The following is a 22828-nucleotide window of genomic DNA, read 5'->3' as shown; positions in this document are numbered from 1 at the left end:
ATAGAGAAATACAAAATATCTTGATCACTTGTATAGTATGTTGTGAACATATTATAACATGATCATGTCCCATTAATTGAACTCTCAACTAGTATGATGGCTTCTATACCGAACACTTGCACTAGATGGATGAATATGTGCAATTTAATCTATAATATGAGGTTCAAAGTCCAACTCATAAGGGAGAGGGTAGTCCAAACCGTACATGTATGTGGAAGTTCTTATTCTACGATTGATCTGATTTTGAAGATTTTGGCTATATTGTTGTCCAACAATAGAGCACAGAATATTACTTGAGCATTTATGAATTAAACAATAGCATTGCATTTTTGAAGTCATAACTTGTGAGCATGGAGGTGAAGGTCATCAAATATATCGAGAAAAGGGATGGGAGTTATTCTTACTTCGGTAGTCTTCATCTTCCATGATGCCATCTCTGTGATTAAGAGTAAATCAGAGATTCTTAATGTGAGTCTAGGGTGGGAGTCACTGAAGTTGTTTACCCAAAAGATGGTAGTCGACGACGAAAAAAGATCTCTAGGAAGCTGATAGTTAGAGGGAAGGCTAGGGTTTTAGTTTGGTAGACCTTACGCAAAGCATTAGGCAAGAACACAGGGAGGGATCATCGGAGATCCCCTATTTATAGGAATTCTTTGGGAAAAGAGGAAAACATTCCAATTTGGAAAAGTTTTTACAAACGGTGAATGAACATGTTAGGGTTTCATGAGGGATGTGGATCCAATGCATAACCATAAGGTGAGATTGCGAAGTGAGGTTAAGGAATGAGGTGACAAGGCATTCTAGGGAAAAGCGTTGCAAGGTGCATCCACAGGGCAAAGGCCATTGTGTTAAGTTGCAAGGTGTATTCGCAGGGCGAGGTTGTGATGCTACAATGGGAAGGAACCAAGATCCAATCTGGAATTGTAATGATCTTGTGGTGTGGGATGTGTTAAGGGTATTAATGTACTATTTTGAAATCTTTCTGTCATGAGACTTGTGAGGATGGTGAGCATGCTTTTGGGAAATAATTGTGTTGGGAACTTGATGTTGTTGTCTAAATGTTTGTTGCACCATTGCTATTCATCCGTTGGCTACCTGTGTAGCTCCAAGGTGTGCCACACACTACAAGTAGTGAGGTATCTAATTCCATATACTTACAACTGGAAAAAGTAGAGTGAAGTTGGGGGAAAGGGTGGGCCATAGTGTATAGCATCATACATTCATCGCCATAGTTTATGAAGTGGCATCCTAAAAAGAACTCATAAGTCACAACTCATCCTTATTGTGGTTTATTCTTGCCTAGAATAGGCCTTGAAGGTTTGAGTCGAGGCCTAGACCACATTATATGCTAGATGGATGGATTGGGCCTTCTAGATGGTGTTAGGTAGGGGTGCAACTTGGGCGAGCCCAACCTGAGCTTAGATCGACCTATTCCACAATTTTACATGGTCTTGACTTAAAATTTCAGTCCTCAAGCTAGGCCTGGGCCTAAAAGTTTAGGTTTTAATTTTTTTAGACTAGGCTTGGGCTTAGCCCTTAGGAAACCCAAACCCGACCTGACCTTATCCCATCCCAAGTCCGATTATATTCATGTACGTGTGCATATATATATATATATATATTTGCATGTTATATACACATTTTTTAATAAACTATACATATATGCATGTATGCATATATATGCACGGCTAATTGACCAACCTGAACCCGAGTCCAAACTAAGTGCATCAAATTTTAGTATAGGCTAGACTTGGGCCGGGCTCGGGTTTTAGGGCCTAGGAGTTATCACTCTAGTATTCAAAAATTTGCTCTAAAATCACAATTCACAAACACATTGTGAGAGCAGATTTGCTAACCACCAAATGTTGGTCAAGGCCACGTGCACATAACACCATAGTTGCACTTTGGGAACATCTCTCCCTGTAACAATTAAATAGTAAATGATGTTCCAAATGTGTGGTTGTAGATGAGTGTAAACAACGTTTTGGCATGGGTCTACAAATCTGGGATGGGCTCACACATTAATTGTATCTTGACAATTGACATCTCCTCTCCGAACACTGGTAAGGCTCGACGACTCGTTAGGGGTGAGCAAATGGGTAGGTTCCACCCGAAACCGATCTTGAACTGACCCTACCCAATTTATTACAAGGTAGGGTATAGTTCTAAATTCTTGGAACCTACCCCCACCTAGGCTGATTCTAGGGTCTAGGAATTTACCCTACCAAAATAACCCGATGAACCGGCCTTGGTGGAATTTGCCTTGGAACCAAATTTGCTTTGAAATAAATCCAGGAATACTTTTTGGGATGTGAAGATTTGAACCCAAGCACACATGGTTACAAAGGTCATGGTCTCACTTAACCATTGAGTTATTTTAAGTGATTTGATCATTTGTTCTCATGTTAATATTTGAACGTGTATAATAAATTATGTAAAAGGCAATATTTACAAAACTTAAATTTAAATTATGTTTTGAACCATATAATGATAGTTTACGTACTAACTTACTCAATTTAATCAATAAAGATAATATATAAGTTTTTAACTATATATACCATATTTATTGATTGGTAATGTCTCCTACTAGTCGTAGCGGAAAGTTGGGATCAAATCCCGCCTGCACTTGGATTAGGGGGATTATGGGTTGGGGGATGGGCTAACCCCCATCGTGGAGCCCTTCAAAACAAATAAAAAAAAATCAAGTTTTTAAAGGACATGTTTTTTTTTTTTCAAGGGGGAGAGTAAACAAAGAACATATTCCATGAGTAGACCCTGGAACTGACTCCGTAACCACCAAGGTCAGAACCGACCTTGGAACTGACTTTCATAGGATAAGTTCTGATTCCAAAAATCTGGAACTGACACCTATAGGGTAATCTAGGTTTTGCCATATAATTAAGGGTAAAATACAAAAACCTCCCCTAAAGTTTCTAACAATCATAAAAACCTTCCCTTTATTTTTGATAAAATTAACAAATACCTCCCTTCCGTCAATGACAAAGACGGAAAACATTAAAAGAGATGATCATTTTTTTAAAATACCTATTTTACCCTTTCTAAACACTGTTCATCTTCTTCCCCATTCGAACCGAGAAGCAGAGGCAGCACTGGGTCAATGAGAACATTCAAACTGTAATACAGGGATTGAAACTGTGTATTTTATTTTAATTAAACAAAGGTTAAGAATATTTTATTTTACTATTTTTTATGAGAAATTGAGAACAATTTTCTTGAAGTTGAAGGAAGAGCAACAGCTGTCAATAACAGATTTTCTGAGTTTAATGAATGAATTCGTTTGGTACCCAAAAAAGAATTTAGAATCTCATGTAAATTTACAGAATGTACAGCATGACTGTTTATTTATTTATTGAATTTAAAATTCATAATATTCACGAATGCCCAGAACCCCTCGACAACCTTTCGACCTTTCGAACGCCCAGAAGCACAGTTCAGGATCCCTTTCAGGAGATTGAGATCCAGGAAGCCCAAGTCCAAGCTTTGTGGCTTTCAGATTCAGGCTGCTTTTATTTTCTTCAGCTAAGCTAGAGATTGCAGAACTGTCCACCGAAGAACAGTTAGATAATCCCATGTAATTACACTCTTTCAATCCTGAGCCATTCTGGTAGATCAACAGAGGGCGATGAAACAATTGAGACATTGCTCTGTCCCTCCCCAACAACGAGCAGTGGTGGAGACATTAGGTTTCCAGAAACTTAAAAGTTTTCCTCCCAACCTGTTGGCATTTAAACCATCCTCCTTTAGATAAAACTTAAAATTCTCATAAAAGTTTCATTCCTGCTACTCGAGAAAGCCAAAAATCTAGTCATTTCAAAACTGAAAATGAGACCTAACATCAAGTCTAAAAATTAGATACTACGACTGCGGAGGACGATAAAAACCAATCATAGATGCTGAAATATCCCATTTATTTATAGGGCTGTCGAAAGGTCGCCGAGGGGTTCTGGGCGTTCGTGAATATTATGGATTTTAAATTTAATAAATAAATATACAGTCTTGCTGTACATTTTGTAAATTTACACAAGATTTGAAATTCTTTTTTGAGTACCAAACGAATTCATTCATTAAACTCAGAAAATCTGTTCTTGACAATTGTTGCTCTTCCTTCCAGAAACTGTTCTAAATTTCTTATAAAAAATAGTAAAATAAAATATTATTAACCTTTATTTAATTAATAGTAAAATACACGGTTTCAATCCCTGTATTACAGTTTGAATGTTCTCACTGACCCGCCGTTGCCTCTGCTTCTGGGTTCGAATGGGGAAGAAGATGAACTATGTTTACAAAGGATAAAATAGGTATTTTGAAAAATATCGTCCCTTTAACGTTTTCGGTCTTAGTCATTGACGAAAAGGAGGTATTTGTTAATTTTATCAAAAATAAAGGGGAGGTTTTTGTATTTTATCCTATAATTAAACAGAACCAGGATTGATCTACCCTTCAATTTTAAATGAATTGGGATTAGGTTTTAGATCCTCAAGCTAAGCCTTTGCCCAAAAGTGTGGACTTTTTAGATAGCCCGAACCGGGCCCTACCTTATTCTAACTCGAACTGGGCCCACCTAAGGCCCGGGCATTTTAGTGTTGGCTGATTGAGTGATTGACAAACCCCAGCCCAATCCAAGGCCTTCGTCACTCGTCAGTTGGTTGAACTTAAATCCGGCCCAGCCCGCCCGACTTGCACCCGATGCTAGAATAGCTGGTGTATACATGGATTACAATTACAAAATCAAACCCTTCAGTCCTCACTCACAAGCTCTTTCCCTCTGAGATAAAGTCCAACTCTGAAAGGGAGCTTCAGCTACGTGCTACCGAGCTTGAGCTCCCATCAAAAATACCGTTCGTAACAACATAATGTCTTTGATTCTGCGCGCCTTTCCCGTCGTTCTTCAACGCTCCAAGCCTTTCGCGTTCATATCATTGCCTTTTTACCGAAATCATCTGAAATTCAAGCTTATAAAACCGACCAAGAGAAGGATTTCCGTTATTTCTTCTGCTTCTCCTCCAGTCGAAACCCTTGTTTCTGATTCCAAACCAGTTTTACCCGTCAAGGATACTCTCGAATGGGTCAGCAGAACTGCATATTGTGGAGATTTATCTGTTGACGACGTGGGGAAACGCGTTCGGCTCTGTGGGTGGGTCGCGCTTCACAGAATTCATGGAGGCCTTACGTTTATAAATCTTAGAGACCATACCGGGATTATTCAGGTAGTTCTCTCATTCCTCCGGTTGCCTTTGGAGGCCTTATGTGCATCTCTCTTGTTTTTTTCCCCTCCCTTTTATGCATAATCTATGTTTTTTTTTTTTGCATTTATTTTCCTATTATATAGTTATCTGATAATCTGGCATTTGTGTTTTGCAGATTACGACACTTCCTAGTCAGTTCCCCGATTCTCATTCCATTATTAACAAGTTGGGTCTTGAGTATGTGATCGCTGTGGATGGTGTTGTTCGGTCTCGACCAAGCGAGTCTTTCAATAAGAAGATGAAAACTGGCATGATAGAGGTATTTTATCTTCATATTTGTTTCTATTACTACACCTTCCGGGCAAATAGTGCTTTTCTTTTTTTCAATTTTATACTTTAACAGTGACTAAGGAGAGGAGAATAGTGAAAAATGTGTTTTTTTTTTTTTTAGTTTCTTTTTTCATTGACTCTTTTTATTTCCCCATAAAATGCGTGGAAAACTTTTCAATCTGTAAAATTTTAGTAACACTCCTGCCTTTTCTATGGGCAAAGCTCTATTTATCCATCATTTTATATGGAAAAAAATCAGCATAAGATGAAATTATTGTTTCTGTAATTAATATGGGACTTACAATTTTCCCAGTTAAAAAGACAGTTTTCCAGCAAAAGGAAAAAAGGTTGTGTTTTTTATGTGAGTTTATGGATTGGACTCAAGTAGGACAGTTAAAATCTATATTAGTTGATACTTTTTAATTTGACATTTTTGCTTCTTCATTTGAATAATCGGTATTTAGACCATATTTCATTTTTAAAAACCAATTTAAATTGTAAAGAATGGTCCTATATTTATAGATCACACATGGAATACCTTACCTCCAATAAAACAAAATTACAAACGTACTACAACTCTGACTCTCTCTCTCTCCCCTGACCGACTCTCTTATGATTCTTAAAACCTTGTTAAAACTTAATTTTTTGACCCATTACAAATTTAGCAAAAACAGAACAATTTCTAAAATCAATGCTTATCAAGGTAAATCCCAGAATAAAGAATGATCTTAGAGACAAAGTTTATGGATTCAAATGCACTGCAATAACTTAAATGGAATCTTTCATGATAAAGTTTTCTCTTTAATATCAACATTCAAAAATGATATTAGAGACAAAGAAATACAACAATAAACCCATTATAACAGTTTGGGTGAACTTAAACTCTGACAGTGTCACTTGTCAGCCGGTGCTCTAAAATTTGAAAACATTTTGTACTTTGGTTACTTAACGTCATCCATTTAAGGTTTTCACTAACCATGTAGTTGAAAATCATGCCAGGTAGCAGCAGAGAATGTTCAAGTATTGAATTCTGTGAGATCTAAGCTGCCCTTTTTGGTTACTACTGTGGATGATGCAAAGGAATCTGTCAAAGAGGAGATTCGGTTGAGGTAACTCATTCAGATACACTTCTCAAAAGCATTTCTTCTATGTGTAGGCTGTAGTTAATGTCTAATTAAACATGAAACCTAGGAAAGAAACCACAGAAAAGGAAATAAAAAATTCTCATATTCTTGAACGAGTGGCATTTTTATAATATTTGGATGATTTGGACCTTAGTATTTTTGAGTTTTTAAATTTATTTTCTAGTTTGTTTGTGTCTTAGGAACAGTGTTAGGTAGCAATTTTCTATAAATTTACTTAGTAAAAACAAAATTGCTATATATAGTATTTTTTGGACTTTATATTTGCAGTATTCTCTGTACAATTATAGTAGATTTTGACTTATATTTTTAGTAATTTTTCTTCATATTGAGCTAGTTTTAGTAGAATTAGTAGTGTTGTCAGAGTTATTTTAGGAGCCTAAGTCTTATTTGAGTGCTTTTATGGGTTTGCCCCCTTTTTTTTTTCTTTTCTTTTTTGATGGATAACTTTTAAGAAATTCTATCAAGTTGTGGAGAAAGAATCATTATATACAAGGAGATTGGTGACTTGCACTTCCCATGCTATGCAAGTAGCAGATCCTACTATTCTTTTCCTTTGTTTACATTTCTTACCATGAATCCAATTAGATGGTTCCCCAGTACATTTGAACCCTGTTTACCCCTTATCTTTATAGGGTACCAGCCAAGCCATTTGCTGATCCCTGGGTCCATATAGATCTGGTTATTATCTCTCTTGCTAAACATCTTATTTCCCTTATATTGTGTCTATAGTACTATTATCCAGGCTATGCTTTAGCCATCTAGTAACAGTTTTTGTATGATTTGATGAATAGTGGTTTTTTGTTTTTTGGATGTACAAAGTTTATACTTGCCTTCTCCAGTGCCTTATTGGGCAAGGTCTGTCTATTTGTTTTGATTTTTAATGAAATGCTTTACCATTCTCTCTCAAAAAAAAAGTTTAGTTAAGAGGTTTCCCTAGCCTCAGTCCATGTAACAATGCCAGTAATTCTGATTTTACTGAGTTACCTTGGCCTATAGGACTGGAGTAGATGGCTAAAATTGCTCCTTCATGATTTCTGAAGACTCTCCCCGCATATGATGGTTCTAGGTTGCCCAAGCCATAGCCATCAAAGTTAACTTTTATTCAAAGTGGTGGAGACCAACAGCATAACAATGCATTGTTTGAGAGTCTGCAATCCGTTTCCATCCTCCAATTATGTCCTCCACAGGAAAATGCTTGAAAAGTGGAGTTACTTTGACCCAGTTGGCAACTGAGTATTATATTTTGACCAATGCTTCTTTTGAGTGCTTCTCATCCCTAAATGGTCAAGAAATTCTTTCTTCACAAATGGACCATAAAAGGGCAGCCGTAGTGCACTTCAACAATGCTTTGCCTCTCCTTTTCCTAGGGTTGAAGAAGCTACTTATGGGTTTGTCTTAGTTTTAGATATAGAATTTGTTTTGGATCAGTTTTTGAATCTAAATTGTAGTTTGTGAAGGGAGATCTGAGCCTTCATATTTAGAATCATTATAATTGAAAGTTTAGAGTACTCTTATCGTACAGTTACATTTCTATTTTTCTTAAATAAGTTTTCTCTACTTTCTACCATTGCCTACTGCCTACAGCTATAGTAGAAAATTAGAAATTATTTTTGCTTCAAAATTAGAAATTATTTTTGCTTCCTCTTCTAAGGGCGGCCCCTGCCAATGTGGGGTATGGGGAGGGACAGATATACACAGCCTTACCCCTGCAGACACTGAGAGGCTGTTTTCAAGTTTTGAACCCTGGTCACTCAGGTCACAATGAAGCAACCCAACTGTTGTACCAAGCCCACCCTCTCTTGCTTTCTCTTCTATTTTCTCTTATTTACTTGCTTGTTAATACTTGTGGTTGAAGCGTACTGCTGCTTGGAGTGACTTTCTGCTTCAATGTCTGACTTTGCCAATGAAATTTTGTACCAGCACTCTTGAAGTCTGTCTTTTGTTCTTGTTTTTAGTATTGCATAAAAAAAAGTAAAGCTTCTGTAAAAGCTTAATTTCCAAAAAAAAGTCTTGTTTAAATGTTTTTTTCTCTTTCTTTCCAGTTTGTGTCTATAGTCTGCAAACTTCTATTCATTGAACACATTTTGGCATCTGATCCTAGATATCGATACCTTGATTTACGCCGGCAGCAGATGTATTCCAATCTGATGTTGCGACATAAGGTGGTCAAACTCATCAGGCGATATCTAGAGGATGTATGTTGTTTTACAGAGGTATTATACATGCTTGACTTTAAGTAGTATATAGTATGGAAATGGAGACTGTATTATTGCATCTTCTAATGCAATATACTTGCTGTCTTCTTCCTGTGGCTTGTGACTGACTCCCTACTTCTTGTATACTTAGTTTTCATACTGACTCTTTCGTTGTTGTAAGGTAGATTGACACTCCACTACTCTCTAGATCTACTCCTGAAGGTGCTCGGGATTATCTTGTTCCTGCACGAGTTCAGGTATTTGAGTTATATACGCTTGTCATTTACTCTAGAATTTTGCCTTAATTTGTTTCTAGTATTTGGTGTAGTAGCAGCATCAACAAGCTTCCTAATCCTAGTTAAACTGTTTTTCTATACACATTGAAACTGGAGATTAGGGGCCATTGCTTGGTGCAATGGTAAAATTTCAAGTTGACAATCATGAGAACATGGTTTTGAATCTTAGAGTGGCCACTTTGTGGTAAAATACTGGAGGTTAGGTCCCAATCCAAATATATACATTTTCTTTTGCTTGCTGATACATTCTGTAAAATTTTTGCGTCAATGAAATTTTTATCACTTATAAATAAATATAAAGAGTACCAAATATGTAAATGGACCTAATGTAGGACATGTATAATGGTGCAATGAGTAGTGTTTGAATACTTGGGGTTGAGATGTTGGAGATTTCAGGTACAATGGTACTTCATTGAATAACCTTATTCAAGAGGAGGTTACATGGTGTGTATTGTATGCTATTGACATAACATTAAGTGATGAAATTAGAGTGGGATTAAGTACAAAATCAGATTTGTTGAATGTGGAGATATGCTTCATAGTCAAGAGGTTTTAAGATAATTGGTACTAAAACAGAATATATGCAATGTAAACTTGATAGTAATAGAAGCGGAAATCAATGTATGACTAGAATTAGAGACAAGGTTTTAAAACGCTGAAGGCAGAGGCAAGACGTAGGCCTCAAGGCGTTTTGAGGCATAAGCCTCAAAGTAAATAAAAAGTATTGCTAATTTGCTATATAAATTAAGCAATTAAAATGATCTTATAATATACTTGAGGGAAGCATATACAATTTTCTCATCATCAAAAATATGTTATTACATGTATTCTCCAAGAAAATGTCTCTACGATGGAATTGAATGAATCATCCATTTTTTGTTCAAATAATTTTTTATACATTTTTAGATACCAATTTGTTTAGCTTGCCTCCATAACCTGTATTGTTTTAGGAACAGTAGACCATCGTTTCAATCATAACAAGCTCAAATGCCTCATTAAATTATATAAATCCATGTTTGAGCCCCTGTTTTGTCTTATAGACAAAAATGGAGAAGCCCATGAATATCCAGTTAAAACAGGAAACCCAACTAAAGCCTACCTACCAAATTTCCTTACACAAATTCTATCACAGTACTGGAACACATCACTTGACAGAGTAACCTTCAACATCATTAAGGGGGTGAAGCCCCTGTTCTATTTTCCAAGCTAAAAAGATCGAAAGAAGATGATTGGAACTTAATCTATTTTGGAATCTGCAGAGAAGGGGGTGAAGCTCCCTTTTCTGTTTTCTAGTCTACAGAGATTCAGAGAAGTGGGATGGAAGCTCTTTATTCTATTTTGCATGCTCCCTATCAATTGCTTGCTATTGTCAAATGAAGACCAAGCTCTCTCTCTCTCTCTCTCTCTCTCTCTCTCTCTCTCTCTCTCGTTTCATGCCTCCTATTGAGCGAGGCTTAAGGCTTAAAGGCGTACACCATGTCAGAGTTGAGGCTAGAGAGGCAGGACGATATTGGTGCCACCTTGCCTTGAGGTGTACACCTCTTCGCCTTTTAAAATGTTGATTAGAGATCACAAGATAACTCAAGATGGCCTCTTTCCTTATTTTGATAATTACTAACAAGGGAGAGATTGAGAAAGATGTCTTTTCATAGAATTAGAGTGTGATGGGTGAATGGGAATATGTATCTTGACTTCTGTGTAATCAGAAAATACCAATTGGGCGAAAAGGAAAAATTTTATAATGGATACAAAACTAGCAATGTTGTATGGAATAGAGTTTGGGGTAGTCAAGAAGCAATATGTCCAAAAAATGGGTATAGTAGGGATGCAATGCAAATATTTAGATGGATTAGTGGAAAACCTAGAAAATATAGGATATTAGGATTAGAAATGAATTAAAGTAGTAAGCAATAATTTGAGGTCCCATAGAAATTGAAATGGCACTGATAGAGTGGAATGGTGGAACAGGATTAATGTAGTCCACCCCATATAGACACCCCAAATAGACAATGTTTTCCTGGATAGAACCATTCATAACATTTCTGTTCCACTTACCATCCAGACCAACCAACCCAAATTATTTATTGATTTTTCTTGGGTTCTCCACCGTCAATAAGCCAAAGACCAATAAACCAATTCTCATACCAGGAGCTGTTGTTGCAAACCTCACAATTCATTTGGTTTTGTCCAGCAGATATTCTTCAAATCAGTAATGTGTTTTCACGTAGTTGAGTCTATAGCTTTTCCCGTGCAAGGTAAAAATGTATCTTTCTTATTTGCAAGGTTAAAAGATTGAGAAATTGATGAGGGACTTTTTATGGGAGTCGGGAGAAGGGAAAAAACATTTAGTTAAATGGGAGGTTGTGTGTAAAAGTTTAGAAGGAGGCCTGGGTGTTGGAAACGTGGATAAAAAGAACTTGGCCTTGCTAGGAAAATGGTTGTGGAGATGGCCACGGGACTGGGATAGGCTATGGCATGAAGTAATAGCTGCTATACATGGTAGGTTGGGGAATGACTGGGATCCAGGTGTTTCTAACCAGGCTACCTTAGGCTCTGTTTGGTTTGTGGGATGGGAAAGGATGGGATGGGATGGGATGAGAAAGTGTGAAGTTTTCATTTTCCATCATTTGGTTTATGAGAAAATTATTGAGAGAAAACATGACATAAATCAGATTGAAAATAAAACTATTTAGCTCCAAAAATCAATTGTCCCTCTAAAAAGTTTCAAACTCTCATTGAATCCATAATTTTTCACATAACAACGGACCATTGCTATCCATGAAATAGCATTTGTGAGAAGGCACTTTAACCCACTTTGTCCTACAGTATCATGATTCATAAATTCTTTTTCTTCCTGTAGTGATTTCAAGTGCCCATAGGCTCCAAATTAGATGATAGGGATCATGACTGGTGACATGGGCTTGGATGAGACTGTTCCAAGCGAAGGTGTTTGACAGGGAGTTTGGTCGAACATATGGTGGGTGATTGCAATTTTTCAAGTTTAGAGGAGATTTAAAGCTGGGCTTCAACACTAATGGCTTGCCAAAGTTGGGATTCGTTTATTGGTTTCTGGGCTTTGAACATTGTATCTGTTACAATTGAAGGGCATCTATTTGTTCTATAGTTTGATAAATTCTGAAAATAATTAATTATCAGAATGAGTTGAGTGCATTTGGAAATAATTTATGAAAATCACAATTTTAATCGAAGGAACGATAATGGTGTTTGGAAACATTTGGTGGAAATCATTGTATTAGGATAACAGTAATATCCATGTAGTAGATAGGGGAGATAACATAGAATAAGAGATGGAGAGTTGAAGAGAAGAAAAGAGCTATGTTTTTTCAAGAAAAAATAGGTTATATCTCAATCGAAGTAAAATGGTAGAAGGAAATCAAACACTGAAGAGAGAGAGAGAGAGAGAGAGAGCATTGGCATTGGTTGTCGGAAACCATGGCAGCCAGGCCCATTGTGATTGCAGCATAGGAAGTGGAGAAGACAGACAACAAACTCTTTTAACAAGCAAGCCCGATACTCTTTCCCTTTATTTTCTCACCGGGGTTGCACTGTTTTGTGCGACCCCAAATCCTAATTTTTGAGAAAGTGCATCCCCCTATTTACCCATCCCATTTTCGTGTGTCTCACAAAACAAACGTGGGAAAGTGGAATATTTTAGGAATACTCCATCTTTCCCACCTCTTTCTAGCAAATCAAACAGAGCCTTAGCGTCCCTGTAGAAAGCTATTCATGGTATTCTGCCTCTTCTCCTCTGGTTTGTTAGGTATGATGCTTGTTCAGGGGAGTAGAAATCACTGTTTGTAAATCAGGATCATTTCCTTGTGAAGAGACAAAAAAAGAAGATGAAGAATTTCAACAGTAGAGAAGAAAAGAGAGGAAAGGAAGAGTGGGATGTTAACCAAAATTGAATTAGTTCTGACCGCCAACCCCTCATTATATTTTATACTTAAAAGAATGAAAGATTACAAGAATGCCCTTAATAGGGCATTCTACCCGGGTGTATAAGCTTCTAGTTTCAACTGTCCACGATCAACAAACAATATGCCTCTACCCGGGTGTCCCTTCAGATAAGCAAGAATCCTGTCAACAGCCTCCCAATGCTGGACTCGTGGAGCAGGCATGTATTGACTTACCACACTTACTACATAGGAAATGTCTGGTCTTGTCATACACAAGTATAGCAACTGCCCCATAAGTCTCTGATATCTCCCAATGTCCTTTACTGGCTCACCTTCTGATGCATTAATTCTGTGATTCTGATCAATAGGAGTACTGATTGCCTTTGTTCCAAGCTTCCCTGTTTCTTGAAGAAGATCCAAGACATACTTCCTCTGAGAGATAAAAATTCCATGTTTTGATCTTGCAACTTCAATGCCTAAGAAGTATCTAAGTTTTCCAAGATCCTTAATTTCAAATTCTTTGTGTAGATTCTTTTTCAAACAATCAATCTCACTTGGGTCATTCCCTGTGACAACAATATCATCCACATAAACAATTAGGACTGACACCAAGGATCCCCTTTGTTTCACAAACAAGGTATGATCGGATTGAGTCTGAGTGTAGCCAAAAGCAACAAAGGCCTTCTTGAACCTGTCAAACCATGCTCTGGGAGATTGTTTCAAGCCATAAAGTGTCTTCTTAAGCCTGCATACCTTTCCCTTTTCAGCATCACTGTAGAAGCCAGTAGGAAGATCCATATACACTTCCTCTTGCAGATCCCCATTTAGGAAAGCATTCTTCACATCAAGCTGAAACAGGGGCCAAGAGTATGTGGCAGCAAGAGAAAGAAGTATCCAAACAGAGTTCATCTTTGCAACAGGTGCAAATGTCTCTAAGTAATCAATGCCATAGGTCTGTGTGTACCCTTTTGCAACAAGTTTGGCCTTGTACCTTTCTATACTTCCATCTGCCTTATATTTTACTGTGTAAACCCATTTGCATCCAACAGTCTCCTTGTCCTCTGGTAGGTCCACAATCTCCCATTTTTGATTCTTAATTAAAGCTTCCATCTCTTCCTGCATAGTTGTCTTCCACTCAGGTTTGGAGAGAGCCTCACTGAAACCCTTGGGTATAGACACAAAGTCAAGAGAGGAAAGAAAGGCATGATAGGAAGGAGAAAGTCCACTGTAGGACAAGTACTGTGAGGGCAATAAGAAGGTCCAGGTTATCTGTAACGGGATTAGTAGAATCAATGGGAACTGAAACAATAGAGGGATCAAGAGGAATACCTGAATCCGTGTCAGTTGAATCTGGAGTCTCCAAGGAACCGACAGGAAGTGGTGTGAGTTCTACTGCAATGGAATCAACCTCCATGTGAAGTCTCTGTCATGAGTAACGTTGAGAAGTAGGACGCAAGGGAGGTGGTAAGGTAGGTGACACAGGAGGATCAGGCACAAGAGTGGACATAGGGACTGGAACTGTGAGAGGGATAGATTGCTCACTCACTTCCCCAAAACACTCCCCCTGAGAAGAATTCTTCGAGAAGAAGTATGTGGACTCAAAAAAACGTGACATCCATAGTAACATACCGACTCCTAGGGACTGGATCATAGCAACAATACCCTTTCTGATTTTCTGCATATCCAAGGAAGACACACTTCTTTGCCTTCGGGTCAAGCTTCGAGTGGTGAGGACCAAGGATATGTGCAAAGCAGACACACCCAAACACCCTGAGAGGAATATGAAACATCTCCCCCTTAGGAAAAAGGAGACTGAATGGGGTGCTGAATCCAAGTATACGAGAAGGCACCCTGTTAATCAAATACACTACTGTAAGAACTGCATCACCCCAAAATCGAACTGGAACCGTAGATGTGATCATCATGCTTCTTGCAATCTCAGCATGTGTCTGTTCTTCCTTTTTGCAACACCATTCTGCTGTGGATTGTAGGAACAACTGCTCTGATGGACAACACCATATTCTGACAGATATGAAGCAAGGTGTTTTTCAAAATATTCCCTGGCATTGTCAGATCCGAACACCTTTATTCATGTTCCAAACTGTGTTAGCACCATCTGATGAAATTGCCTTACCAAGGATGGTACCTCATCTCGGGATCTCATCAAGTAAACCCAAGAATATCGAGAGAAATCATCCACAAATAAGAGAAAATATCGGTAACCACCCATAGAAGGAACATGATAAGGTTCCCACACATCAGAATGAATAACATCAAAAGAAGAAGAAAACCTTTTATTACTGGCTTTAAAGGAATGTCTACAATGCTTTCCAAGTTGACAACCCTCACACTCTAGACTTGACAAACTAACAGAATCAAATATCTTTGGAAACAAAAGACTCAAAGAAGAAAAAGGCAAATGACCCAAACGATTATGCCAAAGCATAATCTGACCCACAGACCCTGACTCACTATCCCTGCTGACATGATGACTCTGATGAGGAGGAAGCACATCTAGGAGGTAGATCCATTCACTTCACGAACACTCTCAATTGTCCTCTTTGAATCCAAATCCTGCAAGATACAATGACCAGGAGAAAAAATTACTGAACAGTTCAGGTTCTTAATCAAACTACTAACATATAACAAATTAGTGCTCAATCTGGGAACATGAAGGACCGAGGGAAGGGAAATGGAATCACTAAGCTTGATAGACCCCTTCCCAGCAATGGGAACATGAGATCCATCAGCTGTGGAGACCTTGTCTTTGCCAGAACATAGCTGGTAAAAGGAAAAAATAGTGGAGCTACGGGTCATGTGTTCTGAGGCTCCAGAATCTATAATCCAAGGGGGTCCCTCCTTACCTGAAGTAGAAACATAATTTGCAGTGGCATGTGAATTACCTATGTGAGCAAAGGAAGTAGAATGAACTCCACTAGAACCACCTGTACCTTGCTGTCCGCCTATTGCTGAACTAGAATTGGCTGTATCCCGCTGGTTTAGAAACTGCCCATACCTCTCAAGTTCAGCCCTTACTGCAGCAGCTGCAACAAACTCCAGAGCAGCTATAGTAGGAGGGGCCGGAATGTCACCAGTGACTGCCATGTGAGCATTTCCCTTCGTATTTTTGAGTCTATTCGGCACAAGATGTGGATGAAGCTTCCAGCAAGTATCTCTTGTGTGTTTAGGCTTCTTACAGTAGTCACAGATCAAATCCTTTCTGTCTTCCTTCTTGATTTCATTGCCACCCTGGTCTCCACCTTGTTTAGGTCTCACAACGCTAACCATGGCTGACTGATTAAAACCAGAATTTTTCATCATCACATCTCTCCTGCTCTCCTCCCTTGACACAAAGGCATATGCCTGGGAGAGGGTAACACTGTCCCAGGAAAGAATGTGTTGTCTTGCAATATCATACTCGGGATTAAGGTCATGCAAGAAATTCAAACACCCTATACTTCTCTTGGTGTTTCTGGTAGGCAGCTGCATCCTTAGTGGTTTCCCAAGCAAATGTCTCTAAATGGTCAATCTCTTGCCACAGGGTTTTAAGGATTGAAAAGTAAACTGCAATAGGTCTATCTCCTTGCCTTGTAGCAATAATCTGATTTCTCAATTGATAAGTCCTAGCAACATTCTCCTTCTATGAATAGGTTTCTGCAACCCCATCCCATATTTCCTTAGTTGTATTTGCCCATAAAAAGTTTTTACTTACATGGGGCAGCATGGAATTACTAGCCAATTCATCATCATATAGTTCTCCCGTACCCACCGGGAGCTGTTAGTTTCGGGTTACACTTCTTCACCAGTGATATACCCTAACATCCCACGAGCACCAATGGCCATCTTTGTAGATTGTGACCATTCTAAGTAATTCGAACCATCCAACTTAACTGTAGTAATGGTCCCAGCCTCGAAAAGGTCTCTAACACCTCCTCCCACTGGTCCTATTTCATTCCCGAGCTTGTTTTCAACTCCGTGACCATCCATACTTCTCAAAAGGTGCAAAGAAAATTACTGTAATATGCAAGAAGATCAGATGAAACACTTTTGGAACCAACGGCACCTTTCTGGTGCCCTAGATGGTCCTCCCACAAAAGATTCCTTTTCTGCGGGACGGGAGAGGAGAGAGAAGAGGCAGCCGCTCTCTCTAGAAACCTCCAAATCAGGCAGGATTTGTACCACCCTCTACAGAAAACTCCAAGGAACCCTAAAAAATTAGGGCGCCACTTCCTAGGTCAAAATTGAAGAGTCCAACAGAAATAGGACTCTCCCCCTTTCTCCAGTTTTTCCTGATTTTGATGAGAAACCCTAGACCAGCTACATGGCAAAACAGATTCACCAAGAAATCCAAAAACTGGGCTTACCTGAGATCTTTGATCAGCCTCTTAAATCACCATGCAGTCAGCCGATCTAGGGCTGCATGAGTAAACAGCTTAAGGAACCTTCGGCCTTGCTCTAATACCAAGTAGAAATCACTGTTTGTAAATCGGGATGATTTCCTTGTGAAGAGAAAGAAAAAGAAGATGAAGAGTTTCGGCAGTAGAGAAGAAAAGAGAGGAAAGGAAGAGTGGGATGTTAACCAGAATTTAATTAGTTCTAGTCGCCAACCCCTCATTATATTTTATACTTAACTTAAAAGAATGAAAGATTACAAGAATGCCCTTAGTAGGGTGGCTACTAAAGTAGCTGAACAGTCACAACTTAAAAACATAAGCTAATGGGCCTAAGGCCTAACAACTTCCTAACTTAACAACTTAAAATAAGAACGAAACAACTGGGCCCAATAACTAGAAATCGGCCCAACCCAACAAGGGGATTTATTAAAATTTGGGAGGATGTTTGGGTTGGTTCTTACCCTCTAAAGGATCTCTTCCCACGCACATACTCAGTTTCTTTTTGCAAAAATGAATGTATTTCAAATTTCATTGTTCCTCCTTTCCTCCCAGTGGATTATAATCGAGACTTTGGCTTTTGTAGAGGGTTAAGGGATGATGAATTGAGTTGTCTAGATTTGCTTCAATTACTTCAAAATGCATGTCTTGACCTTGCTAATCCAGATAAGCATATTTGGGACCCTCACCCTAAGGGTTTGTTTTCATGTGCTTCTTTTTTCAAGTCTCTTTGTAATTCTTTGCCTTCTCCTTTGTTTCCCTTGAAAGAGTTTTGGTGCAAACCCATTCCACTAAAATAAGAGCTTTCTGTTGGGAAGTAGTTCATGGAAAGATCAATACTTTGGAAATGCTACAGAAGAGGAGACCCAATTTATGTCTCTCTCCAAACTGGTGTGTTTCGTACATATTTGATAATGGGAGTTGCTTTCATTTACTAATATCCCGTTTCTTTATTGCAGATGTCTGGAATTGGTTTGTTTCCTTTTTGGGTGCAGGTGGTCCTTACCAATGAAGGCTAACGTGCTGTTTGATCCTTCTATGTGTACATGGCCAAAAAAGAAGGGAGAATAATGTGGAGGTGTGTTAGAGCAGCCTTGGTTTGGACAATCTGGAAGAGGAGAAATGTGGGAATATTCTTTGAGAAGGAAAGAAGCAAGAGATAAGGGATTGTGTGTTGATTAGGGTGATCCACTGGTTCAAATCTTTGGACCTGTTTTCTCAGTTTTCCCCTGATGATATTTGGAGGAACTGGGAAGTAGTTGCAAGAAGTTCTTCAAGAAAGGAAAGAGCAAGTGTTGTATGGTAACCTCCGCTCCATCTGAAGGCTATGTGAAGTTGAATTTTGATGGGAGTAGCAGGGGTAATCCAGGACCTGCTGGTATAGGAGGGGTTTTGTGAGATATGGAAGGTAAATTGATAGCCTTGTTTTCTGGCCCAGTGGGGTTTGGGGATTCTCTCAAGGCAGAACTGCTTGTGGCTTTACAGGGAGTACAGATTGCTAATGAATTGAATATAGCCAATGTGGTGATTGAAGTGGACTTAAAATTGGTAGTGGGTTGGCTAAAGGATCCAGAGTCTGTAATATGGTGATATAGGGGTGAGATAAAAAAATTCAAATGGATCACCAAGAATATGAACCTTAGGATACAATGGCTGAGGAGATTGGTAAATAGGCTAGCGGATACTCTAACCAAGCAAGGGGTGAATAGGCTGTCTTTGTTTTGGGCTCACTTGCAATGTTTTTTGTTTTGTTTATAGAGAGGTAGCATCTCGTGCCTCTCTAAGGGATGCTTGTAATGATTATACTTTCAGCCTTAATAAAATTTAAAATCATTTATCAATAATAAAATTTAAAATAATTTATCAATAAAAAAGGGAAAACATGATTACATTTCATATATTTTCATCTCATGTATTCTTTGTGATCAAAATCCTTGCTTTTATGCTCAATGCATATGTCAATTGCAATTCTTCACTGCCTCCTCATCCTTGACACTTGAATAAACAGTCTACTTTATTGGATTAGAACCCCAAATTTCCATTTCAGCATCAGCATCCCAAGCACGGGAAGATCCCATCTTCCTTTGTGGAAGGGTTGCTATAATATTGATTCATAGATGTATGCTTGATCGAAGGGCCATTACTTGGTGCAATGGTGAAGTCATAGGCTGATAAGTGTGAGAATATGGGCTTTGAGTCTGAAAATGGCCACTTCTTGCAATAAAATTCTGAAGGTTAAGTCTTTATCCAGTCAACTCCTTCCAAGACTCTGGATAGCTGGGACAAGCATTAGGGGATGGCTCTTTTATGTATGCTTAATCCACATGAAACTGTATACAATTGAATTATTGAAATTTCAACTGAGATCTTTTATTAAGGGATATTTTTTGATGACCAAATTAACAAAATAACTATTTATTAACCAAAGAAGGGTTTACATTTGAATGATGTAAACTCTTCCTCTTTGGTTATGTAGTTATTTTGTCAATTTAGTCATAAAAATATGTATCTTGCTGGTCTGATCTACTTTTATGTGTTTTGAAGCCAGGAATGTTCTATGCTCTACCCCAAAGTCCACAGTTGTATAAACAAATGTTGATGGTCTCTGGGTTTGACAAGTATTATCAGATAGCAAGGTAATCTTTTGTTATGGGAGGCTTCTCTTTAGCTCTCCAGTACATGTTGTTTTAGATTCTGGCTATATCACTGCATGTAGCAGAATGATTTTCTGTGTGGGATGACCATGAAGGAATGAACCAGTAAAAATATTCTCTGCTTTCCTTCAACCATAGTTTGGGAAATGCTCTAACTTCAAATTGAATAAAGAGAACACATGTTTTCAGAAGGAATGACATTATCATTTCTTTTGAGCTGTGATCACATAATCCCTATTAAGTATGTGCTAAAGTTCATTATTTTTTGCTTTGTCTTTCTGCAGATGTTTCCGAGATGAAGATCTAAGAGCAGATAGACAGCCTGAATTCACACAGCTAGATATGGAATTGGCTTTTACTCCTATAGAAGACATGCTAAGGCTTAATGAAGATTTGATAAGACATGTAATTACCTTTCATTTACTTTTTCCCTCTGAAATTTGCATCAGTCTAATGTTTGCCAGATCTTTGCAGATCCCTTGGTTTTTCTACTTAATGAGGCCTAATTTGAAAATTTATATATTTCAGATATTTCAAGAGATTAAAGGTATCCAGCTTCCAATCCCTTTTCCTAGGCTTACTTATGCTGAAGCAATGAGTCGATATGGATCAGACAAGCCAGATCTTCGTTTTGCTCTTGAATTGAAAGATGTAAAGCCTCTTCCTCGATGCATCTAATATATTTACTGTTAAGATTCTAATGGATTTTCTACTTGTGCAAAACATGCTTATTATATGATCTATTTGCAAAACATATGCACAAGATCCTTCTACTCAAGCCAATTTACATGGTCCCTTTTTCATTTGTTGGTCAATCTGGAATGAAGGAAACTACAGAACACTGGGTGTATAGCGGGATATAATACAAGGATCTTGTGTTAACCTCTGGTCTTTTTCCCTCCCTACATATATATATATATATATATATGAAATGCTTTTAGAATTTATATATGAAATGCTTTTGATTGCTTATCAAAAATGTCATCCTTCGACAAATAAGGTGGATTTAGAATTTATTATATTTACTGTAGAACACAACCCTAATTTCTTCAGAGTTCCACACTCATTTTCTAACCTTGTATGCTTTTGGGGTAATGTCAAACTTGTTATGCTTCATTCATAATATCAGTTGCAAGTTTTCTATGGTAGGCTAGTTCATTGCTGTTTCTTGTATTTGGTATGCTGGGATATCTCTTTCTGATTGATTCTAAATAATGCAAGAGATTCTATGGCATAGTATATACGGATATCCCCAAAGAGTAAATCCAATAAAAAAACCTCAAGGCATTTTCCATGCCTAAGATGTTTTTTTGCTGTTATATTTAATTCTAATACTTGGAATGGGCAAATATATTATGTGCAGTATTATTTTCTATGATACAACCTTTTTTTATAACACTGACTAGGCATGCTTCTTTTTTACTTATAGTTAACTACATAGATGAACTGATTAACTTTTATTTTATTATAAAAGATATGATGCATATGAAAAGTTTTTTTTTTTTTGTTAAAAATATAGAAAGTTACTATTCCAAAAAATTGCAGATTGATGTCAAAAGTTATATTTGAGTTAAAAGAAAATGTAGTCTATAATGGCCAAAGTTCAGAATTTTGTTCATGTGGATAGATTTTACCTAGGGGAAGAAAATATCCTTGGGATATATATGTACATGTAATTTAAAAGAGTAGAAGATTTGGTGCATTGGAGAAGGATCAAGAAAATTTTGAATTAAATGGGTAGAGCCCAATTTGGGCTACTATGGACTTACATGTATAGCAGAAAATATTGTAGTGGTCTCACTTGCTAGGAAAGGGGTTAACAGGAAAAATTGTACTGGGAGTCACCATGTAGTCAAATTTCCTTACAAAAACAGAGGGTGTTAGGTAGCAAGTTTTGTACATAATGTTCTTTTATCTCAATGAATAAAATTTCCAGCTGAGCCCAGAACAGATGTATTCTTTGTTCCCCTTTCTTAGCATCTATCCGCCAAGCTGTTGGCGATTCTCCTCACCCATCTCACACGAATTGACATGTCCTTTGAGAACCATTTAAATCTTCTGAGTTCATTTCTCAACTGTCATGTCACCCCCTCCCTTCTGCAGCCATTTTATCACAGTTTTCAAGTCTTCCTCGATGATCAGTCTGCTAATACCCAGCTCTTTTGCCTTTTCAACCCCATATACTGCAGCCAGAAACTCTGATCTTGCCACATCACCCTGTCCCACAGGACCGGAGAATAGAGCAATGATGTTTCCATCAACATCTCTAATGGCCCCCCATGCCTGAGGGACCCGGATTACCCACACAACTCCCATCCAAGTTCAGCTTCGTCCAGCCATCTAATGGGGGAGACCATGTCTCAACAGATTTCTGTCTTGTAGATGAAGAGGCAGCAATAACTCCATGTTTTTTGCTGAGTATGCCACTTTCAATATTATTGTTTCAATCAAGGCTTCCTTGCTTTTTCTCTTTCAAATATTCTTGCATTTCTCTCCTCCCAAACAGTCCACAATAGTGCTGCTCTAGTACACCTCCACAGGATCCTACCTTTCCTTTTAGTGCAACTAATGCTAGTAGGGCTAAACAAGCCATCCAGCCTGTCAGGAGAAGACCACCTGCAACCAAAGAGGGCAACAAACCAATTCCAAATAAAGCTAACAAAAGGGCAAAATATTAGAAGATGAAGTGCAGT

At 38.0% G+C, this 22828-nt stretch overlaps 1 protein-coding gene across 1 annotated transcript in view; it reads left to right on the top strand.

Moving 5' to 3' along the window:
- The first annotated feature begins 4654 nt into the window (after positions 1–4654).
- Positions 4655–22828, top strand: part of LOC104604212 (tRNA synthetase class II (D, K and N) family protein) — a 30710-nt gene continuing 12536 nt past the window's right edge. Inside the window, exons 1-8 of the mRNA XM_010268471.3 lie at positions 4655–5228; positions 5383–5526; positions 6537–6646; positions 8784–8895; positions 9063–9134; positions 20026–20117; positions 20420–20540; positions 20664–20786. Coding sequence (XP_010266773.1) covers positions 4875–5228; positions 5383–5526; positions 6537–6646; positions 8784–8895; positions 9063–9134; positions 20026–20117; positions 20420–20540; positions 20664–20786 — 1128 coding nt within the window. The 5' untranslated portion in view covers positions 4655–4874. The remainder of the gene's footprint in view (positions 5229–5382; positions 5527–6536; positions 6647–8783; positions 8896–9062; positions 9135–20025; positions 20118–20419; positions 20541–20663; positions 20787–22828) is intronic.

Source organism: Nelumbo nucifera, chromosome 6, assembly GCF_055504915.1.
Source record: "Nelumbo nucifera cultivar China Antique chromosome 6, China Antique-T2T, whole genome shotgun sequence".
Taxonomy (NCBI): domain Eukaryota; kingdom Viridiplantae; phylum Streptophyta; class Magnoliopsida; order Proteales; family Nelumbonaceae; genus Nelumbo; species Nelumbo nucifera.
This window is presented reverse-complemented; position numbering and strand designations above follow the sequence as displayed.